The sequence below is a fragment of the Cucumis melo genome, chromosome 11 (genome assembly GCF_025177605.1).
Source record: "Cucumis melo cultivar AY chromosome 11, USDA_Cmelo_AY_1.0, whole genome shotgun sequence".
Classification (NCBI taxonomy): Eukaryota; Viridiplantae; Streptophyta; class Magnoliopsida; order Cucurbitales; family Cucurbitaceae; genus Cucumis; species Cucumis melo.
Genome location: NC_066867.1, coordinates 19,116,156 through 19,134,211, shown reverse-complemented (window position 1 = coordinate 19,134,211; position 18,056 = coordinate 19,116,156). Strand labels below are relative to the sequence as shown.

At 32.3% G+C, this 18,056-nt stretch overlaps 1 protein-coding gene across 1 annotated transcript; it reads left to right on the top strand.

The window, feature by feature from the left end:
- The first annotated feature begins 789 nt into the window (after positions 1-789).
- LOC103490547 (uncharacterized) lies at positions 790-2,373 on the top strand. The gene is made up of 2 exons (XM_008450098.3): positions 790-1,224; positions 1,721-2,373. Exons 1-2 carry the CDS (start codon positions 829-831, stop codon positions 2,228-2,230), a joined length of 906 nt encoding a protein of 301 aa, XP_008448320.2. The 5' UTR covers positions 790-828; the 3' UTR covers positions 2,231-2,373.
- Positions 2,374-18,056: the final 15,683 nt, after the last annotated feature.

Here is an 18,056-nt window from a genome sequence, read left to right as displayed (position 1 = left end):
TCCAAATCTCAATCACAATCACGTTTACAACCTCACTAATATAATTCATCTTTTTTTTTCTTTTTTTTTTTCTCCAAATTGTTAATTAGCAGATTCTGCTTGTCTCCTTTCAACCGCATTTGGTAATTAACATTAAATTATTACATATATATATATATATATATATATATATATATATATATATATATATATATGTGGGTCAGTTTTCATTTTCTTTTTTTTCTTTTTTAAGGTCATCTTTAACCTGGCTTCATTTGAAAAAGAAAAACAAAAGACTAGCTATTACTAATCTCCATTAAAATGTCTAAATAATGTTAGAAGCACAATTGAAAACAATACAAATATATATACCGTTGGATATATATATTTATATTTATATTAGTTCTTAGATCTATAAATTTAATTTATTAAATAACTTAGGGGAACATATTTTTTTAATTTTAACAAAAAATCAAAGTAATATTATCTGAAACAACTATTTTTTTTTCCTTTCAAATCTCTACTTTGATGATATTGATGACACTCGTGAATAATTTTAATTGACTAAATCTAAGCAGTATTTATAAGGTAAAAAAATTGTGAGCAATTTAAAAGTTACAAGAATGTTAACTTGTATAATTATCCATCCCTAATTAACAGAAAATGTTTTTTTTTTCCATTAATTAATTATTCAGGTTTAAAAGATCCAAATGGATGAGATTCCAATTGTCTCCTTTGAAAACGTTTGGCATATATCTTAATAAAATCCCTCACACAACAAACACATATAAAAAGATCAAACAAACATAGAGAAAAAATTTCAAAAAACTCTCTTCCATCCTTGTCCAAATGGGAGGTTCCTCTAATTACCATGCTCGTTCCAACAGCCTGCCGACAAGGCCTCACCCCCTCGTGACCGAGTGCGATGAGCACCTATGCCGTCTGAAGGCCATGGACTCGGCTCCATGGACGGCGTCGGGGATGGCAAACAAGCTAGCAGGGCTGCAGGATTTACAGGAGTGCGTGAACAAGCTGCTGTTGCTGCGGCGGACGAGGGATGCCTTCGCGGCACAGCGACGGGAGAAATGGGTGGATGAGGTTTTTGATGGATCGCTGAGATTGCTGGACTTGTGCAGCGCTTCTAAGGATGGTGTTATTCATACCAAGGAGTGTGTGAGGGAGTTACAATCGTTGGTTAGGAGAAGATCGTCTTCTTGGTGTTGCGGAAATGGTGTTGTTAATCAGGTTTGTGTTTTCAACATAACACTCTCCCGCTCAAAGGTGGATGGGTTGTCTTAAATTTAGTTTCAAGAGAATATGTATATATATATGGGGCCTCGACTATACATAGAGAGAGCAAGATGTTTTCCGGCTGGATTTTGTCGAAACTTGTGAGTTTTTACAATTTTGTTCAATATTGGTTGATTTCAGTGCATGTCGTTCAGTCGAGCCTACTTTTGCAAAAACAAATTTTCTATTGACATTTGTGGTTTTCAGATCTGTTTTCTATCAGTAAAATGATTTCAGAGCGACAAGAGATTCAAATATTTAAACGCTTGGTCATGAATAGGGTACACTCCTTGTGATTTTTGAAAAATATAGTTTTACACGATCTTTCTTTCATTCTTTCTTTTTTGTATATGATCCGTATGTATTAGAAAATATAAAACTAAGAAGAATTTTGATACCATATTAAATTACCATAAAAACTAGTAACACTTTTTAACTTTTTGATTTATAGGTGGAGAAATATTTAGCATCAAGAAAAGTAGTGAAAAGAGCCATCCAAAAGGCTTTAGCAAGCGTGAAGACTTATGGGGCAAAGCCAAGTTCAATCTCCATTAAAGACACCGAAACTATTGCGTTAATAACCCTATTATTCGACGTAGAAGTTGCAAGTGTGAATGTTTTTGAAGCACTTTTGAGCTATGTTCTGGGGAAGAAAGGAAAGGCCAAGGGTAGTGGTTGGGCACTAGTTTCGAAGTTGATGCGCTCCAAACGTGTGCTTTTAACTGAGGACGGTGCAGAAGGAGAGGCAAATGAATTCGCCACGGTGGATGCAGCGGTCGACGTGGTGGCGAGCAGATTAGCTACTGATAGCACGATCATAGGTGGTGGCGGCATAGAGAGCATGGGAGATCAGTTAGGAAAGTTGGAGGCATGTGTTCAAGATTTAGAAGGAGGATTGGAGGGTTTGTTTAGAAGATTGATAAGAAATAGGGTTTCATTATTGAATATTATCAATAACTAAAGATATGTGAGAAAGAATGTTAATTTGAATGTTAATGGGATTCCATTGATGTGTGTATTTTTGAGGCCATATATGGAAGGTTTGTAGATTAATATAATTAATGGCAAATATATGTGTCTGTATATATATTTGTCTTGCAAAAAGAAAAAAGAAAGGTCATATATTTCTCTCCCTCAATTCAATGATGCCTTTTTGTTTAATCACAACTTAATTCAGAATTATAGCGAGAAGAAAAAGATATGATTAATGTGGAGACTTGACGATATGAGTAACAAAAAGCAAAAATAATAATCGAACATAAGAGAATTGATAACCTAGTTCGATATCACAATACCTAGATCTTGGGGGTCTGAGACCTATACAAAGAGATCGTATATTCCCTTATGAAATAGTTCATGAGTACAAGATTATAATCAACTACGCAAACATCATCAAGATATAAAATAATCATATACACTATCAATCCAGGTTTTATGAATTTAACTTCTTTGGATTGTTCTATTCTGAACCCGTCTCATGAATACCAGAGCATGTTCTCCTTGAATGATACATCATAATGCAACACAGCCTATCAGGTGTTCTCCTGATCTTTTCAATCTCTTCACTTTTAATTTCTCAATAACTTTTGTTACATGATAGGAGCAAGGTATTATAGATGATAAAATCATTGAGTTCCTAAGATATAGCTCCTTAGTCTCAATGAGGAACCTTCAAAACTAATAGCACAGTAACCTATCGAAAGCAACACAACCTTGCACATAAATCCCACAATCAACTGTAAACCAACCCAAGAAAATCCAATAGAATCCAAACAAACCAAAACCACTTATCTTCCATTTAGTTAGAATAAAAAAAGACTAATCGAATAAATAAATAACTAAATAAAAGAAATGGAAACAATAGAACATAACAAACTCGCCCTTTGAGAATACTTTCTTTTATTTATCTAAGCATGCAAAAACGGCCAACCACCAACCAAATCATACAGAAGACAAATAACCTGTTAAAGAAAACTACACTACTACAAAAATCGGATTACTTGACCTTAAGACAGTGTCAAGTAAACGTTTACTTGACGTTTTTAAAAGCGTCAAGTAATCGACTGTCAAGTATAGTCTGATTACTTGACACTAGAAAACCGTCAAGTATACGCATACTTGACACTACAACACCGTCAAGTATACGTATACTTGACCCTTAAAAACCATCAAGTATACATCTACGTGACACTAAAACACCGTCAAGTATACGTTTACTTGACACTAAACCACCGTCAAGTATCCGTTTACTTGACACTAAAAAACCATCAAGTATACGTTTACTTGACACGTATAAGGCGTCAACTATACAACATTACTTGACACATAAAATGTGAACTTTGATGGATTACTTGACGTTTAATACAGTGTCAAGTAAACGTATACTTGATGTTTTTTTAGTGTCAAGTAAACGGATACTTGACGGTGGTTTAGTGTCAAGTAAACGTATCCTATCAACAAACAAATCCCAATCTAGCCTAAGTGTTCTACTACTCGAAATCAAGCTCAAATTAACAAGTGTTGTAATGGTTTGGTTTATTTTCTTAAGAAAATGAGTTCCAATTAAATAAACAAAAAGAACCAATTCAAACCAAAAGTGGCGATAAAAATAAAAACAAAATTATAAAAAATAAACATATCAAAAGCCAAGAACCAATTCATCCTTATTACTTCTAACACTACCCATTAATCTAAGTTTCTAATGCAAGATTCGTTAAACAAGGCATTTATGTCTACTTTTAAGTTGGTATTATATAACTATTGATATATTTCAAATCTAGAAAAGTTTACAATACCCACCAATTATCAGAAATTCAAGATGATCCAAACAATAAAATAGTCTTGTCCGATGCAATCATAAAAGTGCTCTACACCTAACTAAAACATATCTTTATCAAAATTTACATTGTAGAGGGGATGTGGAAACTATTTAGCTCAACAATCATATAATTCTCAATCCAAAATTCCACTTACTTGAAGAAATACCAACTTTTATAAAGCCTAAATGATAAATGTCAACCTTAATCAACACCATGAGATTTTCAAAAGTAATATACTTATCCAAAATCCACCATAAACCTTAATTAATCACTCCAAATTAATTCATAACTAAGCCCAACAAAATTTTCTGGTTCAAAAACTGATCTAAGACATCTTAATCAAGTGCGAATTAGTCCAAAATGTGTTCAACCTTGCTGAATCTTAGTCAGACAGTTAGTAATATACCCAAACAGAACAACAAACGAATTCCAATAGCTCATATGAATATTCAAATACTTAAATCCAATTCGAAAAAGAAAGTATAGCAATAATCCTTACCGACTCTTACCGAAAAGGCTCGAAACCTTGCTGATTGGTGACCGAAAAGTTGCTGCAAGATAACGAGGGTTGAAAATAGGACGTCGGCGCGGGTCTTTGCGGGTCGTCGGCGTGGATCTTCGCACGGCAAGCGGGTTCGGGCGGCGGGCGGGTTCGGGTGGCGGGCGTTCGGGCGGGTGGGTGTTCGAGTGGTGTGGTCTTCGGCGGCGGGGGTCTTCGCACGACGGGTATTTTCGCACGGCGTGGTCTTCGGTGGTCGTCGGCGACTTGGGCGGCGGGCGTTTAGGTCGTCGACGTCACGGCTGGAGAGAGATGATGGCTGGAGAGAGATGACGGCTGGAGAGAGATGACGGCTGGAGAGAGATGTGGAGATAGAGAGATTGAAGGGTTTTGGGAGAGAAAAGGGGGAAAATGAAAGGTTGTTTTGGAGGGAATTTTTTAATAAAGTTTTTTATTATTTTAATAAATTTCTTTTTACTAAATTTATTTTAATACATTTCTTTTTATTAAATTTATTTTAATACATTTCTTCTGCTAAATTAATTTTTAATAAGTTTCTTTTGGAAACTTTATTTTAATAAGTTTGTTTTAATAGGATTATTTTAATAACATTGTAATAACTTTATTTTAGTAATTTTATTTTAATAAATTTATTTTAATAAGTTTATTTAATGGAATGAGAGAAATAAAAAATATTTTTATATTTAATATTTTTATATTTTTATATTTGACATTTTTAAAATATCAATTTTCAAAGTATCAGATAAAATTTTTAACTATACTTGACGTTATTTCCACGTCAAGTAAATGTCAACTATACTTGACGCGGAATCAACGTTAGGTAAAATCTGCACTATACTTGACGCGACAAAACCGTCAAGTACAATCTCAACTATACTTGACGGGACACAAAACGTCAAGTAAAAATAATTTGAAAATTTTGGTTTAAATTTTGTCTTCTTTAAACTATACTTGACGTTGTTTTCGTGTCAAGTAACGTTTCGCAATACTTGACACGAATACAACGTCAAGTAAAATGTCCTTTATACTTGACACGAAAAAACGTCAAGTAAAGGTTAGCATAAAATTATCCGAAAAACTCCATGAAATCTCCGCTTTTTTGTGACTATACTTGACGTTTTTCCTTTAAAATTGTCAATACTTGACGTTTTTTTTAACAAAAGCGTCAAGTATGTAAAAGTGCCTAGTGTCAAGTAAAGTAGATTTTGTAGTGCTAAGTGAACACAAGCACATAGAAGACCCAAAAAAAAAAAAAAATCCAAGTAATAGATTCCAAAAAACTGTAGTCCAAGAAACACAACAACAATCTGAAAGTAATAGCAAAATAGTCCAAGAACCAAAGAAGCCTAAAAGGATAAAGAGCCCAACATATACAGTCTAACAAGCAACCCAATATACACAGTCCAACAAGCAATCCAAACATATATAGTCGAGGAAACCAAGCAGCTCAAAAGATACCAAAGCCAAAACTATACTCCCCCTTACTTGCTAAAAAATAAACTCAAGGAGATAGAGTCTGACTAGATGTACCTTGACCATCAGATTGGAGAAGCTTAGTGAGAGACTGGAGTAGGGAATCAAAAGCAAATTAACACTCAGTCAAAATATGAATCACACTACCCAAAGATTGCATAACACCACTAAGAGAGCGCGAATCAATATAGAGTTGATGAATAATTTGAGAGGCCAAGGCAAGAGGGAGCATCACCCCATCATTTGGCATACGCACATCAGCTAGAAGGTATTGATCAACATCATGCGACTGACGTATGTTATGAGAAATGCAGGGTCATGAGATCCTTGAAACAATTGATAACTGAGAGTGAGTCTTTGGGGCAAGAACAGGAGCATCATGTTCAGTTATAACAGAAGAATGTTGTGCAAGCATAATTCCATATAAGAGACGAGGAAAGCAAATGGGAATTTCGATCCTAAATGTCTCAACATGCCTAAGAATATGATTAAACACAAACTGACCCACATCCACGAGAGAGCCAGAACCAATGAGATAAATCAATTAAGCCAAAGGAGTGGACACAATGGAAGCATGAGTGGAAGGAAACCAATTGGTAATTCCAATTTTGTTGAGGATAAAATATTTGACACTTGAAGTGATTGCGGGAAGTTGATCGTCAGCAGGCCACACATGCACGGTTCCTCCAGTTCTAAGGCTAACATCACAGGAGTAGAAAGAGAGGTGGAAATATTAGAAGGCAAACTAATTCCAAAAAACTGATTTAGATTGTGGGAGAAATATTGAAACATAAACCTCGAACATGTACTTTTCTAAATTCAAGAGCACTCAGATCATCAAAGTCTGCAAGTTGATTAACAATTAGTTTATAAACCAGCCAAGGATAAAACTGCCCAACAAAAGAAATGGTTTTAGTAAAACCAACACAGTTAATAAGCTTTATAATAACTAAACAAGACTAGTCGATACAGATTCATCAACATGATCAGATAATCCCTTAGTGGGTGTAGAAACCTCATCTTTAAAGAATAATACTAGTTGGAGGGACTGCGAGAGGAGGTGGCAAAAACTGCTTGAGGAAAATGCACCAGATGAGCAATAACAATGTGATCCTCATCGGAAGAATCATTGATCATGTTGGAAACATCAAGATCAGCATGAGGCACTTGAGGATCAGAATAATCAGAAGCAACCCTTGGAGCAAACTCTTGTGCAGGTAACTTTGTGAACACACCAGAAGCAAAGACTGGAGGATCATCTGGAAAGCAATTAGACCCACTAGATTGATGAGAACTTGAAGTATAAAGTCTAGAAGAATGAGCCACAGAGGCTTAAACTGATGAAAGCTCATCATGTATCATCGAAGGAAGATTAAGGTTGGGCTGTGAAGCAAAAGCGACAATCTTTCGCATCCTAGGGCAATGATGCAGAATCATCTTAAGGCATATTAAAGGAGAAGACGACGTATTATTAGGAAAAATCGATAGAAGCCCAGAGGAATCATCGTGACCTTCAGACATACCCGAAATTATTGATGAGAGAACTAAATGGGTAGAATGATATTCACCTTTGCGAGTAGCGGCCATTTTGAGAAGCAAAAACACAATGCACCATGACAAGGAAACACACGACCAATAGAAAAACTTAGGAGAATAGTAGAGGCACATAGTGTGATTAGGAAGTGGGAAAGACAAACACCTAAATTCCACAATTTGAAGAGATTTTCCAAATACATGCCTTGTGGCCCAGGAAACCTAACAAAAGTCCAAACTGCTGGATAATCAATTAATAACAAATAAATAAAAACAACAATAAGAAGTCGACTCATGGATCGTAATTGTTATTGGGTATAACGACAAACATTAAAGCCAACTTGAAGAGACACAAAGGTAGCGACGTCTATTGGTTTTATGAGAATATCAACAAGTTAAACTGGACTGTGAACATGTTCCAACGTAATGACTTTGTTTTCAACAAGTTCTTCAATAAAATGATGTCAAATATTTATGTGTTTGGTTCTGTTGTGTTGAACATGATTTTTTTTTTGAAATATTTATAGAACCCATATTATGACAATATAGAAGCATAGTACCCTTAAAAATTCCATATTCGGATAACATTTGCTTCCCTAAAGCAACTGCGTACAACTACTTTCACTAGAAGAAATCTGGTCTTTAATGTCGGGTGGAAAAATTGAAAAATGGGCTTTAATGTCGTTTTTCAAAAGGCGGATGTTTAATGTCAGTTTTAAACCGACATTAAAGATAGAGCTTTAATGTTAGTTTAAAACCGACATTAAACACCCTACTTTTTTAGAACTGACATTAAAGCCCATTTTTATTTTATTTTTATTTTTTAATTTTGTAAAAATTCAACTTTCTCTCTCTTACTTTACTTTTTTCTCAAACCCTCCCACACACGATTTTTCATCTTTCTCAAATTTCTTTCACCCTTCTCAATCTCATCACTTTCTTTGACAGCTGCCACCACCACCACGAGCATACATCAGTTTCTTCCATCCCTGTCGTCATCTGTGTCCTGTCGTTGTGCTTGCCGTCACCACCATTGTGCCCAGGCGTCGCATTTGCAAAATATTTATTGTTTGCTCCTCTCGAACGTTTAACATTTTGGAAATCTTAGCGAACAAACATAGACAGTCAAGCCTCCTTTTCGAAGATCAACTCCCATCTCCATCTTCATCATCGACTTTTGAGAAGGTTAGACCCCTTTCTTCCTTTTAAAATCTGTATTTTTCTCTCTCTTCTTAATCGATCTCATACATTCTTTAGCCCTTTTCCAGCTTCCAATCTGCATCAGCTTCCCCCTTTCTTCAAATGGGTACGATTTTCTATTTTCTATATCTTATCCAACTTGTGTAATCTTCATGGAGATGATCCATTTGTATTTCCTTCAGCTTAATTTGAATGTTTTGTTTCATTTGAGTTACGTTGAAGCATCATCAATGTAATTAATTTTTTTTCAATTCAATTGGCGCGCGAGATATAACGTATGGATATAGTTTGATTATACATGGATATAGTTTGATTATACATTTCTTGCCCTTTTATTTTTAATTATTGTATTGCTAATAGAAGGATTCGAGCTACCTCTATTAGGGTGTGATTGATTTGCTCCAAATCTATTACAAATGATCATTCTATTCAGGAGTGTTAGATCGTTGAATTCTATTCACTATTTGGTCCCAAATAGTGTAGGAGAATTCTAAAATGAGACGTTTGTGCTTTTGTATTGTCTTGTTCTCTTTATGGTCTTAGCTAATACTCCTGGCTGACGGGATTTATGGGTTTTGTGAATTTTGGGTGTCTGGTTGGCAAGTTCTCTCGATTGAGTCGATTATAACATTTAGATACGTTCTGAACTGTGTGGATGTGGGCAGTAGAAACGATTTTTTTAACTTATTTAAATTTGTTGAGAAAAAAAGTTTCTTTGCTATAGTCATACTTATGAAGCGACCATGAGTGAGTTTTGGTTAGTTTCTTCTAGAAGTTGGAGAGCATTATTGATTCTTATGTTGATCACTTGGTCTACCTTCAAGAGTTCTATTTTTTCATCACAGTGATATTGCAACACCACACATAAGTTTTTGGGCTTTTCTTGCTTGATTTATCAGTATTTTTATATTTTCTACAACTACAATGTTCAAATAAGGAAAATATTTTCGTATTTTGGCAGCTAAGAGCAATGAAAGTTGCTCTGTTTAACTTATGGAGGATTCAATGTCGATGGAATTGAGGGCTTTATCAAAGACGTGAAATTAGGGGAATGTGGACTTTCATATGCAGTAATGGGCCCTCAAAGTAGTGGTAAGTAGTTTGCTTTTAGAAGCTTGTTGTACCAAAGCAATAAATTTAAGTTCATGCTTCTTGGCTTTTACTAGTACTTTAATTATTATTATTTTTTTTAAAGAAGTTAGTGTTCTGCCTCTATATTTTTAACTGTGAACTTCAATTTAATTATTCAACCTTTATGTTTACTTTTGTACATTTGAATATTTGAACTCAGATTAATATCTTCCCTTCACTTTATGGTCTTTTGATAAATTCTTATTGGCTTTTTAATATATAATATAATATGTTTAGGGAAGAGTACACTACTAAATAATATGTTTGGAACCAACTTCAGAGAGATAGATGCTTTTAAAGGGAGGTAAGTAATTCTCTTCTCCTGATGTCTTTGGTTTTTGTAGGTAAGGAACAATCCTTCTATCTTTAGTTTATTTGGGCTCTGTGGCTAAAAAGTGAAAAATTGATGTCACTTTCTAGGTCGCAAACAACTAAAGGTATATGGTTAGCTAGATGCGCCGACATTGAGCCTTATACACTTGTGATGAATTTGGAAGGAACTGATGGAAGAGAGCGAGGGAGGTGCATTTCTATGCCCTTTTTGGTTTTCATGTGTTTCTGTTGTTTGTACTTTCGTTTATTTTTGCCTTTTTTATTATTTTTTATTTTTTATTTTTCCACAAATATGTTTGTCAATGTTTTGAATTCAGTATATCATTGCATGCTTCTTTTTGCAAATACACATATGTGTATGTACATCTGTATGTGTGTGTATGTAAGGATATATGTGTGTATGTGTGTGTATGTATGTTATGTATGTATTTATGCAAACATACTTATTTTTTTGTATTATATCAAGCTAAGACGTATACTTTGGTTGTTTCTTAATTTGCTTTTGTCACATTCTTTTTAAGGACGACACTGCATTTGAGAAGCAAAGTGCCCTCTTTGCGCTTGCCGTGTAAGATATAGTGCTAATAAATATGTGAGTGCCATTAGTTTTGTTTTTCAAATATTTCTTTTATCTTGTAACATGTGTTTCTATTTTATTTTCTTCTAAAATTTATTGTTTCCACACTATCTTGTTTAAGAAGTTGTTATAATTTAATTTAGATGGTGTCACGATATTGGCCGTGAGCAGGCTGCAAATAAGCCTCTCCTCAAAACTGTATTTCAGGTATTCCCTTTAATCTGGTTGGGGGACATGGTGTATCTTTTATAGTATTAATTTAATAATTTTAGTTGCTGTTGTATGCCGGTGATAATGAGATTGTTCAGTCCACATAAAACAACACTAATGTTTGTTCTTACGTGATTAAACAAGGGTCTGTTAATATTTTCTGGGTAGTTTATATCTTGAGCTGTTGTGGAAAAACCATATGTTGCAAGCTTTTAATTTTCTAATTTTCTTTATTGCTTTTGTTATTTTTTTCTGTATATAGATACCATTGGAAAATTTAGAGCCTGTTCTTAGAGGATGTACATAAGGTAAATTATTGGTTCTCTTAAATATTGTAATGCTCAGAAAGTGTTATTTTGTTCTTATTTAAATTCCTCCACATTTGTTATGTAATGGTTAGAGGGTAGTATTTTTGTAGATAATTGTTGTTGACATATTTTGTCTATTATTATGTTGGAAACTAGGTTGCAAATTTGAGATAGAGATTCTTCCATTCTATTGCCCTAGGAGGACTGGTTGAGGTTGGAAGAAGAAGTACAGTCCGGTCCAGGTTAAGGTTTTGGAAAGAAGCTAAGTTTGATCATCAATACTTGAATGAAGGGGAAAGGTTTACCACAATCTACAACGTTCTATCAATACAGTCCAGTCCAGAGCCGGTTTTATTGGCCGATTTGTGTAAGGTTTTAAATGTTTTTTTGGTCGAGTTAAGTTAGTTGTTGATTTTAGTTTGTGATGGAACTGGTTCTTGTATATACTTCAGTTTTGAGTTTTTTCGCTTGATGTTTTGAATTAAGTTTTTGTAGGGATGGAAAATTCTATAGTTTTTGAAAGGGCAAGCGATCCTGTACTAATTGTTGTTTGCTATATAGTTAATTTGTACATATACTTTAGTTAGTGGAGGAACTTTCTGTGTACATATACATTAGTTATTAATCACGATCTTATATATTACTTTTAGATTTTGAGTTTTTCACTTATAGTGGTTGGATATAGTGTGTTTATTCAAATATGTGATTATATATAGGTGTTGGATGAATGTATTTGTTGTAGTACTCTATGGAAGTGTGGAAAAACGTACGGGTATTTTAGGTGTTGGATGATCGTATTTGTGGTAGTCCTATTTAGAAGTGTGGAAAAGTGTTCTGGTACTTTAGGTGTTAGATCTTGTGCATTGCAAATGTTTATTATTAGTTTGCCATAGAGAACAGTATGCGTTGTTTGATATGTGTGATTATATATAGATGGATATATTGGAAGATTTAGAGTAGTTGGTCTTATGGTTGAATATAGTTGTGTTTATTGATATGTGATTATATTTAGGTGTTGGATGATGTTTATTTGTTCTATATGGAAGTGAGGAAAAGTGTATGCTAGAATTTTAGGTCTTATTGTGTGCATTGCAGGTGAAATAGAAATATAAGGTTTGCCATTGAGTAGTAGGCATTCTATAGCTAGCATGCAAGCAAATTTTTTATATTTCACAATATATGATGACGAACATTTTCGAACGTAATTTGAGACAAATAATGTCAGTTTCGTCGTCATAAAAAATGGACAATAATGAAACAATTTAATAAAAATAAAATTGAAAAAACGGGCATAGAACAACGCAAAGATGTCGTTGTTAACCCGACATTAAAGAGGCCTTTAATGATGGTTTAAAAATGACATTGAAGATATCTTTAATGTCGGTTCTCCACCGACATTAAAGGCCGCTCGACATTGAAGGTCTTCAATAACACCATCAAAGATGTTGGCTTATAACCGACATTGAAGGCCTTTAATGTCGTTTTGAACCGACATTAAACAGGCCTTTAATGTCATTTATAAATCGATATTAAAGCCAAACTGACATTAAAGGTCTTTAATAACACTCACAAAGATGTCGGTTGCCAACTAATATTAAAGGCTTTTAATGTCAGTTTTAAACCGACATTAAAGGCCAAATTTCTTCTAGTGTTTGGGTGGCAATATATTCAGCTTCTATAATGGATAGAGAAATACAATTCTTTTTCTTGCTGAACTAAGCGATAAGGCAATATATTTAGCTCTGATAATGGACTGAGAAACAACCTCATGCGTGCTTTTACGATCTTTTGAACGACTAGTCCAATCAGCATTAATGTAACCAACAAGTGTGGAGTTGGTATTTAACGAATACCAAAGACCATGTATAGACTTTATCCACCCATGCACTAGATGAATCTTTTGAGATTTTAGAATGAGAGATTGTAGGAGTACGCTTAGATTGGAATTTCTTCATATAAAATTTTTTAACATGTTTCGAGCGTATTTCTCTTGTGACAAAAAAATGCCATTATTACACTATCAGACTTGGAAACCCAAAAAGAAGGTCAATTGTCCAACCATACTCATTTCAAACTCTAACTATATCTGTTGAATGAAACCCATTGACTAAAGACTGATTTTGTGCCATGAAAACCTCTTAACACAGATATCTATTAAGGAATGCATTCTTGACATCCATGTGAAAGAGCTTGATCTTAATAATACATGCCAAGATAAGCAACAAGTGTGAGGCCAAGGTTTAGAATAGAAGGGCTTTAATCTTTGAAGAAGGTGTTTTAGTAGATTAGGCGTCTTGAAGTTAGTGTTGAAGTGAGGCGACACAATGAGAAGTGCATAGACTTTCATATTGATTTGAGGTTTGGAAGTTCTTGTCCCAATAGTGCCCGATGTTGACGCTCCCTTTGTTCATTGAGGATAGGCTTTCTCTTGTTTTTCTTCTTTCAGTGGATAGTCGGACTCGGAAAGTACTCGTTCGAGTAGTAACATGGAGAAGTAGGTGTTTTGATGCGAGAAGAGTAAGATGTTTTGGTATAACGGGATAAGAAAGTCAGTGCTAAGGATTTAACATTTTAAGATGATATCTAATCTTGAGTTAACAGTTGGTTACATGTTAAGTTTAAGCTTAGTGCATGGCCTGATGAGGTATAAGCTTACACGTGTAAAATTGTAAGTAGGAACTGGCGAGCTAAAAGAGGTCAAGGATGAAGGGAAGAGAAAACCTGAAATATTTAGAAAATGACTAATTTCATGGACTTTATTACACATATGGTAAATATTTTAACCGTTTGTTATATTTATGAAAATTTCTCACGAAATAAAAGCATTAAATAAATTTATATAATATTTAGCTAAATTTTTCTGATTGCATCTACCGCCCCTTCACATTAATTAATTTTTACAGAGATGTAGTAATTGAACCATGCATATCAAAGGCGACAGCTGCGTAGAAGATATGTGATGAGCCTGATGAAAAACAAAAAGAAGAAAATGTTTATATTGGAGAAAATTAAATAAAAAAATAGGAAATATTTGAAAAACTACCTAATTAGGTATATTTTATAAATACACAACTCATATATTTAGTAAAATATATTTATTTGAACAATTTATATATATAAAACCATTATGTTCAGGTGGCCAAATGAAATTTCAGCCAAATTTATCCCAACAATTTTTTTTTTATTATTCTTTCTTTCAAAAGAAAAGAAAAGAAAATTCACATTGATCGAAAAAATACATTGTCATGCTGGTGATAATAGAAACTCGTTGAAAAAACAATCTATACAATAGAAATATAAAAAAGAATTGAGACCATCTTTAAACGAAGAACGAAACCTTCATTCTATAAATCTTTCAATAAACGCTATAAATATAAAAATGAAGAGCTAAATAAGAAAAGTTGTTTTATTTATTATTTGAAAATTTTAGTAGTTATAATGTGAGAAAAAAATATCTGTACGAATAGGTGCGATATTTTAGGTTATATTATTGCAGGTTTAATGTGGTGACAAAAAAAACATTACGGCAAAATGAAAATTTTAGAAAAATCTAAGGGCAAAATAGGAAGTGGCAAATTCTCCGCTTATATGTCCATTTAATATATTGTATTTATATACAATTTTATAAAATCACCTAGTCTTCTAAAAAAGGTTATATTATCAAGTCTTTTTCCTCAATAATTTAGGATTTAAATTTCTAACTATCATATAATTTTAATTTGACAATTTTAAGTTCAAATATTTGAACTTTTTTCCTACACGATATATACTAGTTTAAAGCATCACCATCTATCACATAAACAAATGGAAATATGAAAGACTAAATCGTGAAAGTGTATTAAAGACATTTATGAACTAAATTTGTCATTTTTTAGTTTATAGGAGAAAACGTTGAATGTATTATGAATATTTAATATTAAAGTTAAATATTATTAGATGTCCATATAGGTTACAAATTCATTCAATAACCTCTCCATCAATATCCATAACTTTCTTGTCCCCTATTTATGTTTGATTTTGTAACCATTATTCTCACAACCCTATAAATAGAAGTTGTAGAGATCATTTGTATACACACCACAATTGAGTTCAATTGTCTTCTCTTTTCTCTCTCTTCTTTATTCTTCTTTTGTGTTCTTATTTAGTTTTTGGTTCTTTATTTCATAACACGTTATCAGCACGAGTCTCTACTAATTTGAAGGTTTTGTAGCAATTAATTTTGATTCTTGTTAAAGACCGGCTAAAATTATTTTCATAGTTTTTGAGGTATTTAGAATTTCGTCCAAATATGATGAGTATTTTGATTTTGATGATTTTGTCATATATGTATGTTTTTGGTGTATTCATCATTGATCTTCTCATCACCATCATTCATATTTCTTGATAACTAAGTATGCAATATATGTTAATTGTGAAATTGTTTACTAAGATACATTTGTTATTAGTTTTATAATTTGATTTGATCGAATCGAAAAAACTTTATTCATATTTTCATATGTTCGACAAAAATTGCATATACTTTATCCTCATACTTTGGTAGAATGACTAAATAGAAAAAAAATTTGCGATTGCATAGATTTAATGAAAAACTATCCTTAATTTGGTTTCAAGTTATGTATGACATTTCATGGTAAAATTTTGTGATATTAAATATTGGGTGCATGAGATATGTATATCATGACATATGTGTTGAATAAGTATATATTCAAACTTAAATTCTATTTGAAGTATATGTATATATATGTGTGTGGTTACTATTTTAGACTATAAATAGTTTTCATATTTGTTGAGGAATAAAATTTATGTTTGAGAAATTTAAATAACTTTGTTTTGAGTGATCAAAAAATAGAAAAGATATTGAGTAATCAAGTATTTCTTGACTTTAATTTTTTGGTTAAACTTATAGATTTGTCAAATATGTTATATCATTTTAGATTTATGTTATAAATGTTCTAATGTTATTTAGATTAAGGTGGTAAATCATGCCTTATACTTAAATATAATTCTTATATTTGAAATATTTGATTGAGATGTTTTTCTAATTAATTTATATGAAAGTTTAAATTAGAATATTTATTTTCCTAATTGGATTTCATTTTACTTGACAAATATTGTGGTAATATTTATCTTCTATATATATACGTTAAGATTATATAATGTTAATGTTGTTTTTCAAATATGAGAATAAATTCTCAATTTTGTCTTTGAAACTTATTTGATTGTTGAATATTTAAATTATTCTCATGTGAACTTTATGAGTCTTAAAAATTTTATATGTAGTGATTATATATATTTGATTAAATTCTCTTAAACTCAATGTTGATTTAATGCACGTGAAGTTGCATAAATCAATTAGTGCTCATTGTTTTTGTTGTGCACCAGTAGTTGCACATATCAAAACATCTTTGCTTTACAATAACAATTTGATAGAGAAAGTTTGAAACATTATATTATATATGAACATTATATTATATATTGAGCATATGTTTTTATAAGAAAAAAAATGGTAAATTTTGATCAAATAATTTAATAGCATTCCCTGAAATGAATGTTACAATATTTAGTAAGATCGAAATTATGTTAATAGAGAATAAAGGTTTATTTGATTAGAACCATATGAGAATTTTATTTTCCAAATATGTTTGGAAAAGATACAATAATCTTGTACTTGTCGTACATTAAGAGTCTATTTGAAAAATTAAAATCTTTAACGATGAAAAGGAGAGCGATGTATGAAAGAAAACTTTGATAAATTATTTGTATCTCTCAAAGAGATCGTAGTTTTTATTTTAACTTATAAATATGATATTATTAGGATATCACAGATTACTTATAATCTCCTAAAGAGATGATTATTCTTTTTGCCCATTTATATATGGATGAAATATTTAGATTTTCTTTTAATCTCTTGGCGAGAATAAGAATAATCTCTTGATATTTATGTGTTGCATATAGTACATCTATGCATATTATACTTAAAACTAAACAATACACCTTCAAGATTTGATAGTCTTGATATACCTTACTATCTTTGTAAATCTATCAAAGAGAAGTTTAGTAAACTGAAAAAGTATATGTTGTAATCGATATCATATCTAGAGAGATTGACTATAAGAATAATATATGATATGCATATATTATATATAATCTTCTGCGGGTAGTGCATATAGAAAATTTGCCTACTTTTACTTCTCAATTATATTACACACATTCGTGTAATTGATATATATGCAACAACGAACCTGAAGTTCATTGATCCAAACATAATTTTATTTGACATGAGAGTCATTTTGGGTCAATAATGAAATTAATGTATGATTGGAAATATACATTGACATCCATTGAAGAACTAGAAAATTCTTTCATGTAATAAATTGTCAAGGAGTCTCTTGTTCTCAAGAGGTTAATTATCAAACTCTCACTAGCGAAATTTGAAATTGAAACTCTCATGCTTTTGGGAAGAGATTCATGGTTTGTTAATTCTTGTTGGCACATCCTATTGTTGGCCATAGATATACTTATTATTTTAATTTAAGAATGTTAATAAGTTTGCATCCCAAACATTTGATAATTGATTGAGATAAGTGAACGAACATATTGTAGCATATGTTTGAATAGAAAAGCTTCTAAATTTGTATGAGATCATGTTTAAGATGATGAAACAATTAAACCCCGGATGGATG

Excerpts from the sequence above, each read along its gene's own strand:
- LOC103490547 (XM_008450098.3), top strand. The coding sequence starts at position 829 with ATGGGAGGTTCCTCTAATTACCATGCTCGTTCCAACAGCCTGCCGACA. Across the intron at positions 1,225-1,720 it reads GAAATGGTGTTGTTAATCAG|GTGGAGAAATATTTAGCATC; the intron begins GTTTGTGTTTTC and ends TTTGATTTATAG.